This window comes from Poromitra crassiceps (genome assembly GCF_964638095.1).
Source record: "Poromitra crassiceps genome assembly, chromosome: 23".
Taxonomy (NCBI): domain Eukaryota; kingdom Metazoa; phylum Chordata; class Actinopteri; order Beryciformes; family Melamphaidae; genus Poromitra; species Poromitra crassiceps.
The window spans coordinates 3,090,391-3,106,953 of record NC_139639.1 but is presented as its reverse complement, the minus strand read 5'-3'; the positions used below and the strand labels follow the sequence as shown (position 1 = coordinate 3,106,953).

Here is a 16,563-nt window from a genome sequence, read left to right as displayed (position 1 = left end):
TTTCCAACTGTGGCTGACGGACATGATCTCTGTTATAAGGATGGAGAGGCTCAGATCTCTGAGAACCAACAAACTTGAAAAGTTTCTAGCTATTTGGGAACCGTTTCTACTGGCCTACCTCGATGAGGTTGGGGACGGCGGGTGGCTTGCCCGGCTGGTTCCTGTTGGACCCCATGCGTGACATCTCCGACAAGCACATAAGCAACCTATATGGATGGTAGCACCACATTATGACTGTTGATATTATACATTTTTTTTTTTCTCCCTCTGAGCTTGTTTTGTGTTCTATATTGCTAAAGTTGGGGGGGGGGGGGGGGGGGGGGGGCGAGAAAAAGAGTAGCTGTAAAATAATGCAACAAAACTCATTTGACTGTATTACAAAGTACTGATCTATGGTTAAATCCCAGTAACTGGGTGTTGGTCCATTACAGCAGTGTTAGGTCCACCACAGACTACCTCCTGTAGCGGTACCTCTTGAAGTGGAACCACAGCTGGAAGATCCCATTGGCGAACTGACAGCGGAAGCCGTGGCGGTGGGAATACTCCCACTCGCGGTTTACGATCTTGAAGGCAATGTCCTCGTACGGAGGGCCGGCGTGGAACCGCAGAATCCCAAAGTCCTTGTTGTCGGGACTGGGCTCCAGGAAGTACTGCGGGGTGGAGCGTTTGTTGATCAGGTCCGGGTAGAAGATGTTGAACTTGTAACCCTGGACAATCTTGGGTGGAGGGTTGTCGAAGTCGTAATGCGTCTGGTTGTACTTGTTCCACTCGAAGCCCGTGTGGACCCTGTTGAAGAAGCGGGGCTTCCTGGGCCGGTACTTGTCGGCCCACAGGTACATCTTCCCTGTGATGGGAAGCTCCACGCTGAACTGGGCCTCGTCGTTGCCCATGCCCTCTCTGGCGCGGCGTACAAAGGCGTCTTCTGCGCTCTCATTGGCATCACCTGATAACAGAGTGAGAGAGGATATCAGAGATGGACAGATCGGAATTTTACTTCTCGTTCTTTTTCAGATGCCTTTTTTTGCCCCACCTTGATGTAATCTTACAGGCATTGTAGGGAAGTTCTAGCTTCCGCTTAATTTGTCCTGGATTATTTAGGTCGGAACTTGCCACAGGTGATCGATAAGAACCACAGAGATGTCTTTCAAGCTTGTGTGTCACCTGTGACCTGCATCTGTCTGCGTGCCAGGTGCAGCCTGTGTGTGTGTCATACCTGTGACCTGCATCTGTCTGCGTGCCAGGTGCTGCCTGTGCGTGTCCTCCTCTGGATTGATGGTGTGGGTGTCGAGCGGCAGCTCGGAGGAAGTGAGCAGCGTGGGACTGTAGCGGCCCGAGTCGTACTCCGCCTGGCTCTGCTGAATCAGATCCTCCTCCGTCAGCACCGCCTCCACCACCTCGCCCTTCTCCTCCTCGCCACCCTTTTCTCCCGCCTCGTCGCCATCTTGCTTGGCCTGTCCCGCCGCCGATGTGCTCGGGCCCTCCCCCTCATCCTGACCCTCTCCCGTTTCTTTGTTCTCTTTGGTTGCAGGGGAGGAAGGGGACGTGCCGGATTTTTCTGCCGCTGTTCTGTTGCAAAAAGCATGCGTTACTGTGTTTGCATTTTCATATGGAGAGCAGCAAATCCATCCTCAGGTATTTGCAGTAGTGTTTTATAATAACCTGACAGCAGGATAGTGTGAGCTGGAATTCGAAACCGTTATATCACTGTCATCTGCAAATATGAACAACAGACCGAGCCACCAGGTATGACTGTGTGTCTGTGTGTTTCAACTTACTCAGCTTCCTCCTCTTTGATGATGGGGAAGAGAGGTTCACTCTCCACTCCTTGTTCCTGTTTCAGCTTGAACAGCTTCTGACGCAGCACATCCTGATGTCTCTCTCTCAACCTAAGACACAGAGACATTATGTCATCACATCCTGATGTCTCTCTCTCAACCTAAGACACACAGAGATGATGTCCATCACACCATTTTTTTTTTTTATTATTAATTTAATTAAAATTCCCCCAGTATTTTCCCATATTGCTTATTTTTGTGTGCATAACAGACAGCCAACCAGGTATGTTCATTTTGTGTGCTGCAATGTGCTAATCTGGTGTTTCTGGTTGATGCAGTTTTCCAGAAACAAAAACTTGCTGCTGGGAAGCGTTGAAAGTGTGTTAGTGAGCTACGATGACAATCATTATTTGCACCTGTCATGTGGCGCACAATCACACCGTTTATGCTCACTCAAACTGTGCTGACAGTGCCAGTGAAGGCAAGGGTTGAAAACAGCCTACACGCGATTTTTGAGTAACCTATTTGTCAATAATCAGATAGGGTCATAATAGCTAGCGTTGCATCGCAAGTTAAAAACTTCTAGTTAAGAGTCAGATAGATTGAGAAACATCAGCCTTAGTTTAGAGAAGTGCTAAGATATAGATCTGGCTAAATGACATGTCAACAAAAATGCAGCCAAAATAAAGGATACTTGGATACACAAACACACATTCAACTGAACAGTGACAAAACAACCGTTAAGCAAGTGATCAGCAGTCAAGTCAGTTATTTGACTCGCTGATTAACATCAGTGACACGGCGAGGGTTCCCACATCATGCGTACCTGGCTCTTGCCATGTACACCCTGACTTGCTGCAGCAGACTCTCCCAGTAGCCGATGTCGAGGTTGGACCCTCCGGCCCGGATCTTGGTCTCGATGTTCAGGTGCAGCGCCTGAAGCTGGCTATACGACTTTCCTTTGAAAACACACTGGACATCGGTGCTCACCGACGTGTTGATGCCCTCGCGACGATCACCTGAGGGTCAAAGACGGTGTGAGGAAAACAAACAATTGATGAATCAGATTAGTGCAGATGTAAGAAAAGGTCCTGTTACAATACAGCAGGAGACAAAGGAAACAAGAATAAGCAACTAGGCAGATATATAGCACATGAGAAAATGATGCTTCTGGGTACCTGGTCCTTTCCCTGAGGCCTCCAGTTTTCTCAGTTTACTGATCTCGTCCTCAGTAATGGTGGTCATGTCTCTCCAGAAGTCCACGTTCTTCCCTTGCTCCAACTCCATGTACACCTATTAGTGCACCAACACACAGTACATATGACCTACTCAGACTGTGATTGTTTCGGGATATCTGTAATGTTAATGTTTGATTTGTATGGGACAGGAGCTCTCTGCACCCAGTCTGCTATTTATGCATTTCCACCACCAAACATGTACCAAATGTAACTCCAGCTGTCGGTGACGTCTTTAATAACAAAACGGCATGGCTGCGAGAGTGAAGACAAGTCACAACATGGCTAGAGTAGAGACTTTGGGTCTGATCTTAGTTTGAAGGGAACACGGATCTCAAGTGTAATTTGACCAAATGTACTCCTTTCCCAGAGAAAATTGCATAATATTCACTAACAATCACAGTGATGTTAGTTTGGTCAGGACTAATTTTACCTGGGTATATGTTTACTGGATATTTTATAGGAGTTGATAAAAGGCAGAGTTTTTACATGCACAGATTACAATACTAAAATCCCCATCAATGCCTCCCTACTTTTACATCTCTCTCGCACGCACGCACGCACACGCACACACACGCACACACCTTAATGTCCTCCAGCAGATCATCCATGTCGGTGACTGTAAGCCCATTGAGGAAGGTGTAAGGTTCGTGCATCTCGATGGCTATATCGTCATCTTCCGCACTGATGTACTTAGCCAGCAGGTCTATGGGCTTGGCACGGCCATCACGGATACGGATTTTAGACCTAGACACACAATGTTTACAAGACAATGTATTATGTTAAAGAATGTGTGTATCAGCAAACTGGAATTGTGCTCACAAATAGTTTCAACCACTACATGGAATTATATGTGACAAAAAAAAAGGTGGGAAGCTGCCACTAAGGGGACAGACAACACTGGACGATGCACGCTAACCGTAGTTTGGCCTGGTGCAGGTGGAAGTTGTCTTCCTGTTCAGCCCAGGTCTTGAAATGCTCCGCCTCCTTCTCTCTCTGCAGCATCTCCAGCTCCGTCTCTCTCATGGCCTTCTCTCGCTCCCTCTCCAGACGCAGCTGTTTCACCTACACATACATTAGGTGTGATTTAGTCATGTTTACAGTGGGCTCTTAATCAGATATTTCAAGTATGAACAGGCCCAAAAGGAATCTGCAGACACAGTTTTAATAAATAGTGACAATACACATAAGGAGCAAAAAATAAACGCTTTACAGAATTAATTTTTTTCCCCCAGCCACAAATACTACAGGTTAGTAAAGTAAGTCTGTTCCTCATAATTGCACATTATACTTAGGGAACATTGTACCCTGGTACATACTGATGCACACTAACTGTAGCTTGGCCTGATGCACTTATAGAGCCACACAGTAATACCAACCAACCAACCAACCAGCCAAGAAAAATAGCCCATGTCTTACCTTCTGCAGCTCTCTGCGATTCTCCTCCTGAATGTGTTTGTTCCTATCTTTGAGATCTTTCTCTCCAAGATGGCCAATGCCTTTCATGTCCAACGCCTGAGCACACACACACACACACACAAAACCAAGAGTGTTGGATTGGATACCGACACAGACACACAACAAATGCCTGAAAAAAATAATATCAACATCAAAGGCTATTGATGCAAGCTGCTCTCCTCTCCCACTCACCTTCTGCCACTTGAAGGTGCCTAACAAGTTGTTGTCACCAAAGGGGTTGTCTGCGTTGGTGTAGCCCATGTACTCCTCGCTCCAGCCCATCTTCTCTCTCTTCTTCCTCTCCTTGGCCTCTTTCTTGGCCAGTCTTCTGGCTCTCTTCTCCTCAGGAGTCTCCAGAGCTTTCATCATTTCTTTCTGTTTCTTCGTCTCTTCCTTGTCTACGTGGCCAGAACCTTTGCCCCCCGGCGAGCCTCTGCGGCTGCCGTGCTCTGAGCCCGAGCTCTCAGAGGAGTCGGGTGAACCGGAGAGGGCCCTCCTCCTGTCTCCCTCGCCCATCCCGCTGCTTCTCCCTCTCCTCTCCCGCGCCCTGTCCTCACTCCCCTGCCTTCTATCTCGGCTTCTGTCCTCACTCCCCTGCCTTCTATCTCGGCTTCTGTCCTCACTCCCTTGCCTTCTATCTCGGCTTGTGTCCCCGTCTCCCTGTCTCTCCCGCTCTCTGCTGTTGCTGCTCCTCCTCCACCTCTCCCTCTCTCTGTCCTTCTCCCTCCTCTGTCTGTCTCTGATGGGACTCTCTCGGTCGGGTCTCCTCCTCTCTCTGTCGCTACTCCCCCCGCGGGACTCGGGGGGGGACGGAGACCTTCCTCTTCTCCTTTCTCCTGGAGCGTCTCTCCGGCTGTCATTTTCCTTCTTCCTGCCCAGTTTAGGATCATCTGAGTCAGAACTGAGACAAAGAGAGCGAGTTGCATTTTAACTGAGTGAGCTCATCCTGCTAGTGCTGTACAACTAGGGATGCAGGGGTTAACCGGTTTGACTATTAACCGCGATTTCAAACGTCACGGTTATATAACCGCAGAGGCTCCGTAACACCGGGTGTTTTGTTGTCAAAATAAGTCCGTCAGTTTAAACTCCCATGCGGCGCAGACAGCGCTGGAATGAGAGGAACCGGCCTCTCGCTTCGTTTCCGCAAGGACTATTTTAGCGGGTGCACAAAACACAGCTCTCCCACCAGTCTGCTATGCTCCCAATAGCATAGCCATGGACGTCAGCCAAACATAAACTTTCCAGAGACGTGCGCGATGCGACAGTCGCCTGACACGAACTGTGGTCTCCGTGGCCTCTTAATTTGTTTACTGAACGGCCATCGATGTAACGACGTAACGCTAGTTAGTTATCTAACTAGCGTTAGATAACTCGTTAGAGTTATCTAACGCGTTAGATAACGTTAGATAACTAGCGTTAGATAACTCCCTTGCCTACGCTAGCATTACAGCTAACGTAATGGCAGAGCCTGAGAGACCACAAGCAACTCAAAGAGATGATCTCTTCCCCCCCAAAACATGTCTAAAGTAATCGGTATGGCAGCATTTCGGTTACAAAAAGGACACCCAGGGTGTTGTTAAAGATGACGGCTCCCCAATCTGCAAAACCTGCCGAAGTCGCAGTCGCAGCTAAGGGCTCCAACACCTCCAACCTTCTACAACACCTGCATAACGTTAGATGATTAAAAATGAATAATAATCAAACTAATAGGCATGGATGAGGATGACACAGTTGATGATAACACTCAAGTGTATTACCCACATTCGTTATATTTCTCATAGGAGGTCACTAAAAGTTAATCAACATTTACACTAAAAGATAAGTTAGATCTGTTTTTCCACCAGGTTTTACAAGTTCTCTACTCAGGTGATCCAAAAGAAATGTAGAAAAATAATACACCTGCCTGACTATGTTTTGTTCCAAAGAGATCTACTGTCATAAATATTACAGTCAGACTTTGTTTATTTTATTTATTTTATTTATCATTTTGGACAAATATTTGCCTTTATTTACCTTTCAAAAGACAGCAACCTTTAAACAATGCATGGACAATACAATAAAACCTCTGTTCAAAGAATGCTCATGTGATTTTTATACGTCCATAAATAATCGTGAAACCGTGATAATCGTGGTTTTTTCTCAGACTATAATCGTACATCAAAAAAAATAATCGATGCATCCCTATACAATCATAAGGATGTTTGTCAAAATATATAACGATATGGCGCACGTGTGCAGAATCACATGTTAAATACATGAATGTTCATCCCATTGAGGTTCTAAATCAAATTTGATTGTTATAATAATCAATGTCGACAGCAGAATGGTGTGTCATGATGTCCAAAAATGACCATATCATCAGGATATGATTCTCGGCTAATTAGTGTATAGCAGCGAGCACACAGCGATATTATTCCATAGGTAACGTTACCTGGATGGATCCCTTGATCTGGTCGTCGTGGGACGGTGTACACCTCGTTTCTCCGGGTCCCTCCTGGAGGCACCGGGATGGTCTCTGTGTTGAGGCCGGTGTCGGGCAGCAGAGCCGCCGCCGCTGCTGCTGGAGTCTCCGCTGCTGGACCGTCCACGTCTCCGGCCGTTCCGCTTCGAGTCCGCAGAACGACTGCGACCTTTCCTTTCCTCCGGAGACCGTGATCTGCTCGGTCTGCTCCGGATCATCTGCTCTCGGTTCCGACTTCGAGATCTAGAACGGGATCGACGACGTCTTTTCGAATCCATGGCGAACTTCAACTTTCCTTATTGGGTCCGGTTTGCACTCCGTCGCGTAAATAGCGGGTAAATAGGAGCTAACGTTAACAGTCGTTATTAACAGATTTCACCGTACTTATTCTTGATATGAATTTGCTAAAACTACAATTGACAATTGATACAAACGTGTAGTTAAAACGCCAAAATAATTATTCTTAATCTAATTCCGAACATTGCGTTGGTTTACTCGATTTTAGACTCATTATTCAGGCGAATGAAAACCACCTTATAGGGGCTTCTTGCCACTTATGGCGCATATGGACCACGTCACGGCGGTAGAGGGGGAAGGGAAACAACAAAAAATAATAGCTTTTATTTTTATTTAGATTTGTGCGATTTGCATCCGTTTGCGTCACGTCAAATGTACACAATTAAATCAACTGTATAAACGTGCCACCGTGTTCAAATAATTTGACCGTGAAAATGTTTTTCAGAAACACAAACAACATTCGTGTTGACTTGATGTCAAACTGGCGAATGTAGTTCTCTCAATTCAGTTCAAATGACATATTTAAAAACATAGTGATGACATCTCAAGCTATTTCACTTAATGATATTTCATGGTATACTAAAAGCACTTTTATATGGCATATATGTAGCCTCATTGTAGCTTTGATGGGGATATGAGCATGTGTATATGGATAACAGACTACAAGTCCCAGATAGTATTAGGTTCCTTTGCCTGTTTTGAGAGCGAGAGGGGGGACTCCTTTCAGCAACATTCTTCTTTACTCAGCCTTCTGTTAGGCAGATATCAAGTGAATTTCTGACGAACGGGGCTGGACATTTCGTATGACCCAATTTCAGACAGATAGTCTTCAGTATATCACTTGCTTATCCAACACTTGAGTCGGATAAATTGTGAGTTAGCAAATAGTCGCGCACTCTCGGGTTCAGCTGGCCGATAAAGACAGAGCTCTTCGTTAGCTTGTATTAGCCAGCAGCTATCGTAGATTTACGGGTTATCCGTGGCTGTCGTCGTGCCAGGTCGGTGAACTAACTAGAGCTGTAGGCGCTGTTCTGCCACGATGTTTTGGCCAATTTACCAGATTTTAAGTATTAACTTTAGCAAATAATCAGTTGGACCTTTGGGCAATTCAACAAAACCTTTTGTTTGACTTGTGCGCAGCTTGGCTGTTTGGGCCTGTTCATTGTCTCCGAGCGTTGAAAACAAAGACGTTTTTTTTTCTTCCTTTTTTTAGTCTTGTCCGATCAGCTGGCTAACGTTAGCGAGGCTAGCTGCAGTGTTCGTGTAAACACATTCGTCAGCTGTCGAGTCGACTCTAGATAATCTTGAAAGCTTCCGACTTAACCTAGCTATGGCGCAACACGGTCCTACTCATGTCGCCAGTTCACAGAAAGCACTTATGCTCGAAATGAAGAGTCTTCAAGAAGAGCCCGTCGAGGGATTCAAAATAACACTAGTAGACGAGGCAGATTTGTACAACTGGGAAGTGGCTATTTTCGGACCCCCCAACACTCATTATGAAGGGGGGTATTTTAAGGTAAGGGCACTATGTCCCACACAGTGACACGTTCTTTCTTCTGCAGTACGGTGTGTTTACATGTATTGCACTAAATGTTTACCTGTATTTTGTGTCCTAGTCTCGGATCAAGTTCCCTATTGACTATCCATACTCCCCACCTGCCTTCCGTTTCCTCACTAAAATGTGGCACCCCAACATCTATGAGGTGAAGTATTAAAAGTCAGGGTGTCAATCTCCTGGCCCTGATGATAAAACAATACATATAGCAACATTAACTACACCATGTCATGGTGGCACAGGCCCTTGTGTTCTCCTTATTACTCAATTTTCCCTTAAGGTAAATGGTCTATAATCGTCAATTGGTCACATGATGTATCTTGACATCTTGACGTGAATTTGTTTGCTCTGTTTCAGAATGGAGATGTGTGCATTTCCATACTCCACCCTCCGGTGGACGACCCCCAGAGCGGAGAGCTGCCTTCAGAGAGATGGAATCCCACCCAGAATGTCAGGTTAGCGCACCACCATTCTTCTGAGCTCTCTCCACGTCGTGGGTTGACATGTAATAATAGCCTCATTTCTCCGGTCACCTCGCTCAACCCCGCCTCCTCCAAGCGCCACTTCACTTGTTTTTCCAGTGTTGTTCCTCTCCCTCATGCCCTTATCACATGACATTTTGTCTTCAGTGGAACCTCTTCAGAAGTTCCTAGAAACTAACATGAAATCCAAAACACAAAGACACATTTGTAAGGCGACCTGCTTCTGGCCCATGCTGTCAACAGATTACGTCTCTCTCTGTTGGCTAGTTGTCAATTATTTATTTATAGACCTGCACAATTCATAGGGAAAACCACTGAGTTTTGAGTTTCAAAATTCAAACATTTTCTCTTGCTCTTGGTGCTTTTATCCAGGTCATAGATAGACATTCTAAGAAAAGAGACATTTAAAAAATCTTAGGGAAAAGGGGGATTTATTTAAAAGCTTTGTGCAGCTCTGTGCAGATCACAAGCATGTCCTCTGGGACATGTTTGTGAATTAGGGCTATACAAATAAACTTGACTTGAACTATATTTGGTCAAAATATTGTAGAGCAAGTCAGCTCTGGTGAACAGTCATTACTGCCCTATGTCTGGTGAACAGTCATTACTGCCCTATGTCTGGTGAACAGTCATTACTGCCCTATGTCTGGTAGGGTTGGCACGATGGCATCGACCATCATGATGGGCCGACCCCCCATCGACCTCTGAGCCTTCTACATCGGATCATCGTAATTAATTATCTGTTCAAATTAAAATTGTTCCGTTTTAATAATAAAAGAGGCCAAGTCCACTTACCGCTGCGGGGGACGCGCCGGCGGCATTAAACAAGCGCACCCAGTTCAGGGAAGCCTCCCCTCCACTGCTTCTCTGAACTGGGTGCGCTTGTTTAATGTCGCCGGGGCATCCCCCGCGCGTGAGAAGTCTGCTGTGTTGTTGTGAAAACTTTTTAAGACAAAGAAGAAACTTGACGTTCTTTCCTGTTTTCAACCGAAAGTGAGTACCGTACAAGTCTTCAACTGTGAATTTAACTTGCCTGTTTCCAAAGTGAAAGTTGGAGTCGCTCCATAGATACAGCAGCTGCGTTTCTCTAGCCATTTCTCCTAAACTCTCTCTCATTACATTAAGTTCAAAAGCCCACGCGAATCTAACGTTATATCAGTAATTCAGTCAGTTTTCTGCCAGCTAGTTAAATTCAACACACACACGTGTCGGTGAGGATCTGTAACGTTAACGTTATTTGTTCTGCGCCGTTCAAATTACTGGTAGTGACAGTCACTGCCCACTTCAGTCGCCTGGCTCTGTCCTGTAGCACAGAGCAGAGGCTAATAGCCTATCCAAGCCCGCTGGTATCATGTAGAGCAGTGGTTCCCAACCTTTTTTGTCTTATGTACCCCCTTGAGCTGTTTTGCCATGCCAATAGTAGCCTACCCCCTCACTCATGCCTGTTGATGATGCTCCTAAATTTGTTCTATAACTTTGTGTAATAATATGCAGACGTACAAAGAAATCCATACAAAAGATATGTTTCACTGAACTGACGTGTTTGGGATTGGCCTCCTTTTTCCTTTTATAACCAGGCTCTCCTAAATCTGAATCTGGAGCGACCGCAACTGGACGTTTTTGAGCCATTTATCAGTCATGTAACAGTTGACACCTGTCGGGGGGAACTAGTGCATGTGCGTGCATGTGCCATTTTAACAATGGGCTTATGAAATTACTTTTGAAATTATTTTTCTCCCATCATTTTGGAAATAAATTGTAATGCCAAATCTTTCCAAGTACCCCCTGCAAGCTGCTCAAGTACCCCTAGGGGTACACGTACCCCTGGTTGGGAAACACTGATGTAGAGCTCTGCTCAGGCTCAGCTATCCTGTTATTAACGTGAACGCATTGCAGCGGCTAGCCAAATGGCATTACAGCAACGCAGCGACTTAATAAATAATGAATTATTCCCCCAACCCCCACCCCCACCCGTCAATGACGATGTCATCGTCCAACACGATGTTTCACTGTAAAACAATCACGATGGGTATTTTAATGACATCGCACAACCCTAATGTCTGGTGAACAGTCATTACTCCGCCATGTCTGGTGAACAGTCATTACTGCCCTGTGTCTGGTGAACAGTCATTACTGCCCTGTGTCTGGTGAACAGTCATTACTCCGCCATGTCTGGTGAACAGTCATTACTGCCCTGTGTCTGGTGAACAGTCATTACTGCCCTATGTCAGGTGAACAGTCATTACTCCGCCATGTCTGGTGAACAGTCATTACTGCCCTATGTCTGGTGAACAGTCATTACTGCCCTGTGTCTGGTGAACAGTCATTACTGCCCTATGTCTGGTGAACAGTCATTACTGCCCTATGTCTGGTGAACAGTCATTACTGCCCTATGTCTGGTGAACAGTCATTACTGCCCTATGGAGTCAGACAAGTCAGCTGTGGTGAACAGTCATTACTGCCCTATGTCTGGTGAACAGTCATTACTGCCCTATGTCTGGTGAACAGTAGGGATGCACGATAATTATCGGACCGATAAATTATCGGCCAATATGGCCATTTGCGTTATTATTTATTATTCCGATAATGGCCTTTTTCCGATAAATTATCCGATAATAATCCTGCTTTATTTTTTGCCTCGGAAGCGGAGCTTTTGTTGTCGCACATTCGTGACATCACAGCTGCGACGCAAACATGGCTGCTGCCAGTATGCTGCAGTTTCAGAATTATCAAGCTACTGTAATTTGCAATCCATGTCCCACACAGGTTCCGAGAGGAGGGGAAACCAATAAGCTGGCATTACGTTAAACCAAAGCTGGCGATGATGCAGCGGATATGTTTGTTGTTATTGTTAGCGAGTTTTGTTAGCATTAGCTCGTCGTGCGGCCTACCCTCCAGACTCGTCCGCTTGGCAGACAAAATGCTTGTGACATTTACAGTCTGTGGCTTGTGATCAAACAGCCCCGCAAAAGCACTTAATACACAGAGCTGGCGTAAACTTATAGAAACTAATGGAAACCCCTTTACCCGAAATGAAACATCCAGGGATTGTGTATTTAACTCGCAACCACTCGCTAACGTTAAGCTAACTGCGCTAGTTAGCGTTAGCTGCTGGACCATAGTGCTGGACAGAGCCATCTAACAGCCAATAATGAAAACAAAGGCGCAGTCGCGCGCACATTAGGCTACATAAAAAGCATCAGTCAGTCAACATAGGGTTCTTTTCTTTAATCTGGTGGCAGCATTTTTCAGTAAAAAGTGAAACGACACAGATGGTTTATATAGTGCCTGCCCCATTCATTGGGCCCAGGCTACAACTCACTGAGAACTGGAACCCATGCAAAATTTTAACAGATCAGTATGACAAGTCTAAATTACTATGCCTTTTGTCATTGTGTTTTATCTGCAGACTAAGCAGCTTGGCTTTCCGTTATATAAAAGCCTTTATTTTTGTATTGACTATAATTGAGTGATACACTTTATTAAAACAATCATATTATATCAGAAGTTTTCTTCGTTTTGCGTTCACAGTGATGTCAGTTAGATTTGGTTAGGTCAGAACTATGCTCACTACATCCATACATCTACCCTAACCCTTTTTTAACCCCAGGTGTGCATAAAATACAGGTTAAAAACTAAAAATATATATATATATATTTTTTTTTTATATAATAATTATCGGTTCTAAAAATCCATATCGTGCATCCCTAGTGAACAGTCATTACTGCCCTGTGTCTGGTGAATAGTCATTACTGCCATATGTCTGGTGAACAGTCATTACTGCCATATGTCTGGTGAACAGTCATTACTGCCCTATGGAGTCAGATCTTCAGTGAAGAATTCCTCCCAGTGGATTATGGCCAAATTGATAATCACAATAATTTTTAATCAATACTGAGATCACAATTATTTAACACGATGACTCATTGACTTTGGAAACATCATTGTGCAACGTGAATTCAATTAATTTTAAATAATCTGTATTTAAAATGGCCAAGTCACTGTCTTTTGAGTCTTTTGAACAAACATTATTTGTGACAGTGCCATAGCAGTACATTTTGCCTTGTCACTCACTTGTGTGTGCATGCGTGTGTCTCTCTCTCTCTCTCTCTCTCTCTCTCTCTCTCTCTCTCTCTCTCTCTCTCTCTCTCTCTCTCTCTCTCTCTCTCTCTCTCTCTCTCTCTCTCTCTCTCTCTTCAGGACCATCCTGCTGAGTGTGATCTCGCTGCTGAATGAGCCCAACACCTTCTCTCCTGCCAATGTGGATGCCTCTGTCATGTACCGTAAATGGAGGGACAGCAAGGGCAAGGACCGGGAATATGCCGAGATCATCAGGTGAGCAGTCACACAGTACCGGCCATTCTAACTAGGCATGGGACCATATAGATCCATGGGTGGCAGAGCTCCGTCTACACAGACTGATTTCAGTCAAATGTTCATTATCTGTTCCCTTTTCCGTCATCGTCGTCTCTTTTCATCCATGATGTAAAATGTTATTTAACAATGTGATTTTGGCAGAAAGAAAAAGGCGGAACTCAGCTGCGAGCGCAGTGCAGTGCCCGGACCGTTTACAGCGCGACACGGCAGTTATCTTATCTTGTCAAATACGTCCACGTTTCTTGTAGTAAATCTTAAAAAAAAAAGACGTGCAAAGCTGTGCAACGTTTGTAATGCTGCTTTCATTCAGTGAAGGTAATGTTCCTTTGACTGTTAAGACAAGCCAACTAACATTAACGGTAAACTTCCATGATACAGAATTATCTACTCGACCACCGAGTAGTTATTGTTTAGCCCAGGGGTTTTCAAAGTCTGAGACTATGGGCCTCCCCTCAGACAAAGCTTGGAAAAAGGTGTCCCCCCCCCCCCCTAGTTTTCTTGCTTAGTTTGAGCCAAAATAGCCTGATATTGCGGTTTGACATACTCCAGATTACACCAAATACATTAAAAAAGGTATTTCCGAAGGCATTTACGGTATTTGTTTCTCTGCCTCTGGAAAAGTGGGAAAAACACCAACATTCTCCAAAAGTATCTCCGAATTTTCTCTTAAAACAGTTACAGATGCATTTTCATACATCATAATAATAATAATTTTTTCCCATGAGATCGTAATGTTTTTCAAATGATTTGGCAGTCGACTTGCAATACCTTCGCGGCCCACAGGTTGGGAATGGCTGGTGTAGACTTAACCGTTTATGTATTTTTCACATTTTCCTCAGGAAACAGGTGTTGGCCACCAAGGCAGAGGCCGAGCGCGACGGCGTGAAGGTACCCACCACGCTGGCCGAGTACTGCATCCGCACCCGCGCCCCGCCCCCTGACGAAGGCTCCGACCTCTTCTACGACGACTACTACGACGACGAGGACCTGGAGGACGAGGATGGCGACTGCTGCTATGACGAAGACGACTCCGGCAACGAAGAGTCATGACGCCTTTGAGCTGTTTTGATCACCCCCCCCCCCCCAATCGAGCCGACGTACGCTACCCTTTTTCTGTCAGGGTTGCCAGTCATTATAGTTCTGGAACCAAGAAAGATTTGAAGTCTCCCACTTTTTACCTGCTGAGAAGAGATCATTTTCCCTTAGCCTCTGAATTCTCTTCAGAGACCGAAATCCATGCACCGTTGAGGACGGACCTGACCCGGTAAGATTTGCACCGGCACAAACGTTGCACCCGATTTTCCACAACTATTTTCATTATCACCTGAAAACCTTATTTTGAGAATATAGCTATGTCTCATTGTGTTGCTCAAACCCCCCCCCCCCCCCCCCCCCCAAAAAAAAATATAGGGTTCTGTGAGTTTAATACCACTGTCCAAAATGGCCAATCTTTGTACTGGTGCAAACACTTAAAAACCGTGTTCAGTCTCTTTCATGTGTTTATTTCCCTAATCGCAACTGGGTCTCACCAGTAGTTGGCCTCAGTGACTTACAGACGACTGAAGACTCCAAACGGCCTGTTTTTTTTTTGTATGTGTAAAAACGGTGCACTGCAAACGCACATTGAATCGTACATTTCCAAGGTGCACAAGCTGTCTTGCTCCGATAGGAAAGGGACCCGGGTCGTCACGGGACACTTTTCTTCCTCTTCTTCTTCTTCTTCTTTTTTTCAAAGCTCTTGTGCATGCCAGAACATCTCGGAAGCTTCTCGTTTCTTTTACAGGTAGACCTGCTTACCGACATTGTGATCTTTTTCTCAGCGCAGTCTCAACAGACTTGTGATGACGCAGATCCCAGAGAGAACTCTCTGTCCGTAGGACCTGCTGGCAAACTTGGGACAACGGGGGTCTTCATTATGAACATTGCGGCAACATGGGGTTTTGCTGCGAGCCTCTGGCGATAACCATTGGGTGTGTTTTTTTTTTCTGTCATTTTGAGTGTGGGCTTTTATTTTGAAGTAGCTCAGCTGAAGAGCTGCCTATCATGATGACGCTTATCAGGGGGGGCAGAACTAATTACAGATTCAGAGGCGCGTTTCTCCCCAGCTTCCCCCCCTCTTCCGGGCGGCCCGACGCAGCCAAAGACCGAAAAGCAGTGTAAAAGGAAGCCCACAACGTTTGACGACGATGAAACAATGTTTGCTGTATTCTTGTCTATGTTCACTGTTTGCTCTCTTGCAAGCTTTCTTATTTTTAGTCTTTCTTTGGTTATAGACATTCTGCCTGCGGTTCTTGCTTGAGAATGAATTTGAATTATGCGATGGGTTGGGATGGTAAATGGTTTGTTGGAAAAATAGTTGAAAAAATATTGTTGCAGTATCGGTGGGGATTATTGGAAGTTTTTTTTCGAGAGAATCCCCAGAAGTGAAAAAGAAAATGGCCGCCGCGTTTGATTTGTTAATGACTATTTATTTGTGTGTGCTGGTGGAGGGTAGACAGGTGATATGACTTTGAGTGTGTGGGTGTCCTTTGTGTATATTTTTGCATCAGCAATACGGTTTGTTTTATTTACTCAAATTGGACTTCATACTGCAATTCTCAGGATAATTAAGTATGATTAAAAACAATTAAGGCAACAAACTATTTTACCCTTTTAGGTGGTCTTCAGAGTTGGTTTACAGCTTCAACAGGAACCAGAACTGATATGCACATGTAGCTGTATGGATGATCACCTTCTTGTTTTATTTACCTGTGTTTTTTTATTTTTGGCTATTTAAAACCGAAAAATAAAGATTTATCGGGAATTTATTTAGCTCTGAGTCTTTTAATGAATGTGCTGGTTGGTTTAGATTTTTAGTTTGCTGGAGATTATTTCTCCTCTACATAACTCATTTACTTAACTTCCACATACATACATCCCAGAT

At 44.9% G+C, this 16,563-nt stretch overlaps 2 protein-coding genes across 2 annotated transcripts; one reads left to right on the top strand and one right to left on the bottom strand.

Moving 5' to 3' along the window:
* Nucleotides 1–327: 327 nt before the first annotated feature.
* LOC310797087 (splicing factor Cactin-like) lies at nt 328–7,208 on the bottom strand. The gene is made up of 10 exons (XM_083659373.1): nt 6,900–7,208; nt 4,661–5,369; nt 4,430–4,525; nt 3,930–4,075; nt 3,595–3,757; nt 2,954–3,068; nt 2,602–2,794; nt 1,776–1,886; nt 1,214–1,566; nt 328–943 (listed from the first exon to the last, which is right to left on the bottom strand). The coding sequence occupies exons 1-10, from the start codon at nt 7,205–7,207 to the stop codon at nt 453–455; spliced, it is 2,685 nt and encodes an 894-aa protein (XP_083515499.1). The 5' UTR covers nt 7,208; the 3' UTR covers nt 328–452.
* A 742-nt stretch (nt 7,209–7,950) lies between these two features.
* Nucleotides 7,951–16,443, top strand: LOC310797107 (ubiquitin-conjugating enzyme E2 R1-like). The gene is made up of 5 exons (XM_083659403.1): nt 7,951–8,742; nt 8,843–8,929; nt 9,139–9,236; nt 13,464–13,598; nt 14,480–16,443. Exons 1-5 carry the CDS (start codon nt 8,557–8,559, stop codon nt 14,688–14,690), a joined length of 717 nt encoding a protein of 238 aa, XP_083515529.1. The 5' UTR covers nt 7,951–8,556; the 3' UTR covers nt 14,691–16,443.
* The last annotated feature ends 120 nt before the right edge of the window (nt 16,444–16,563 follow it).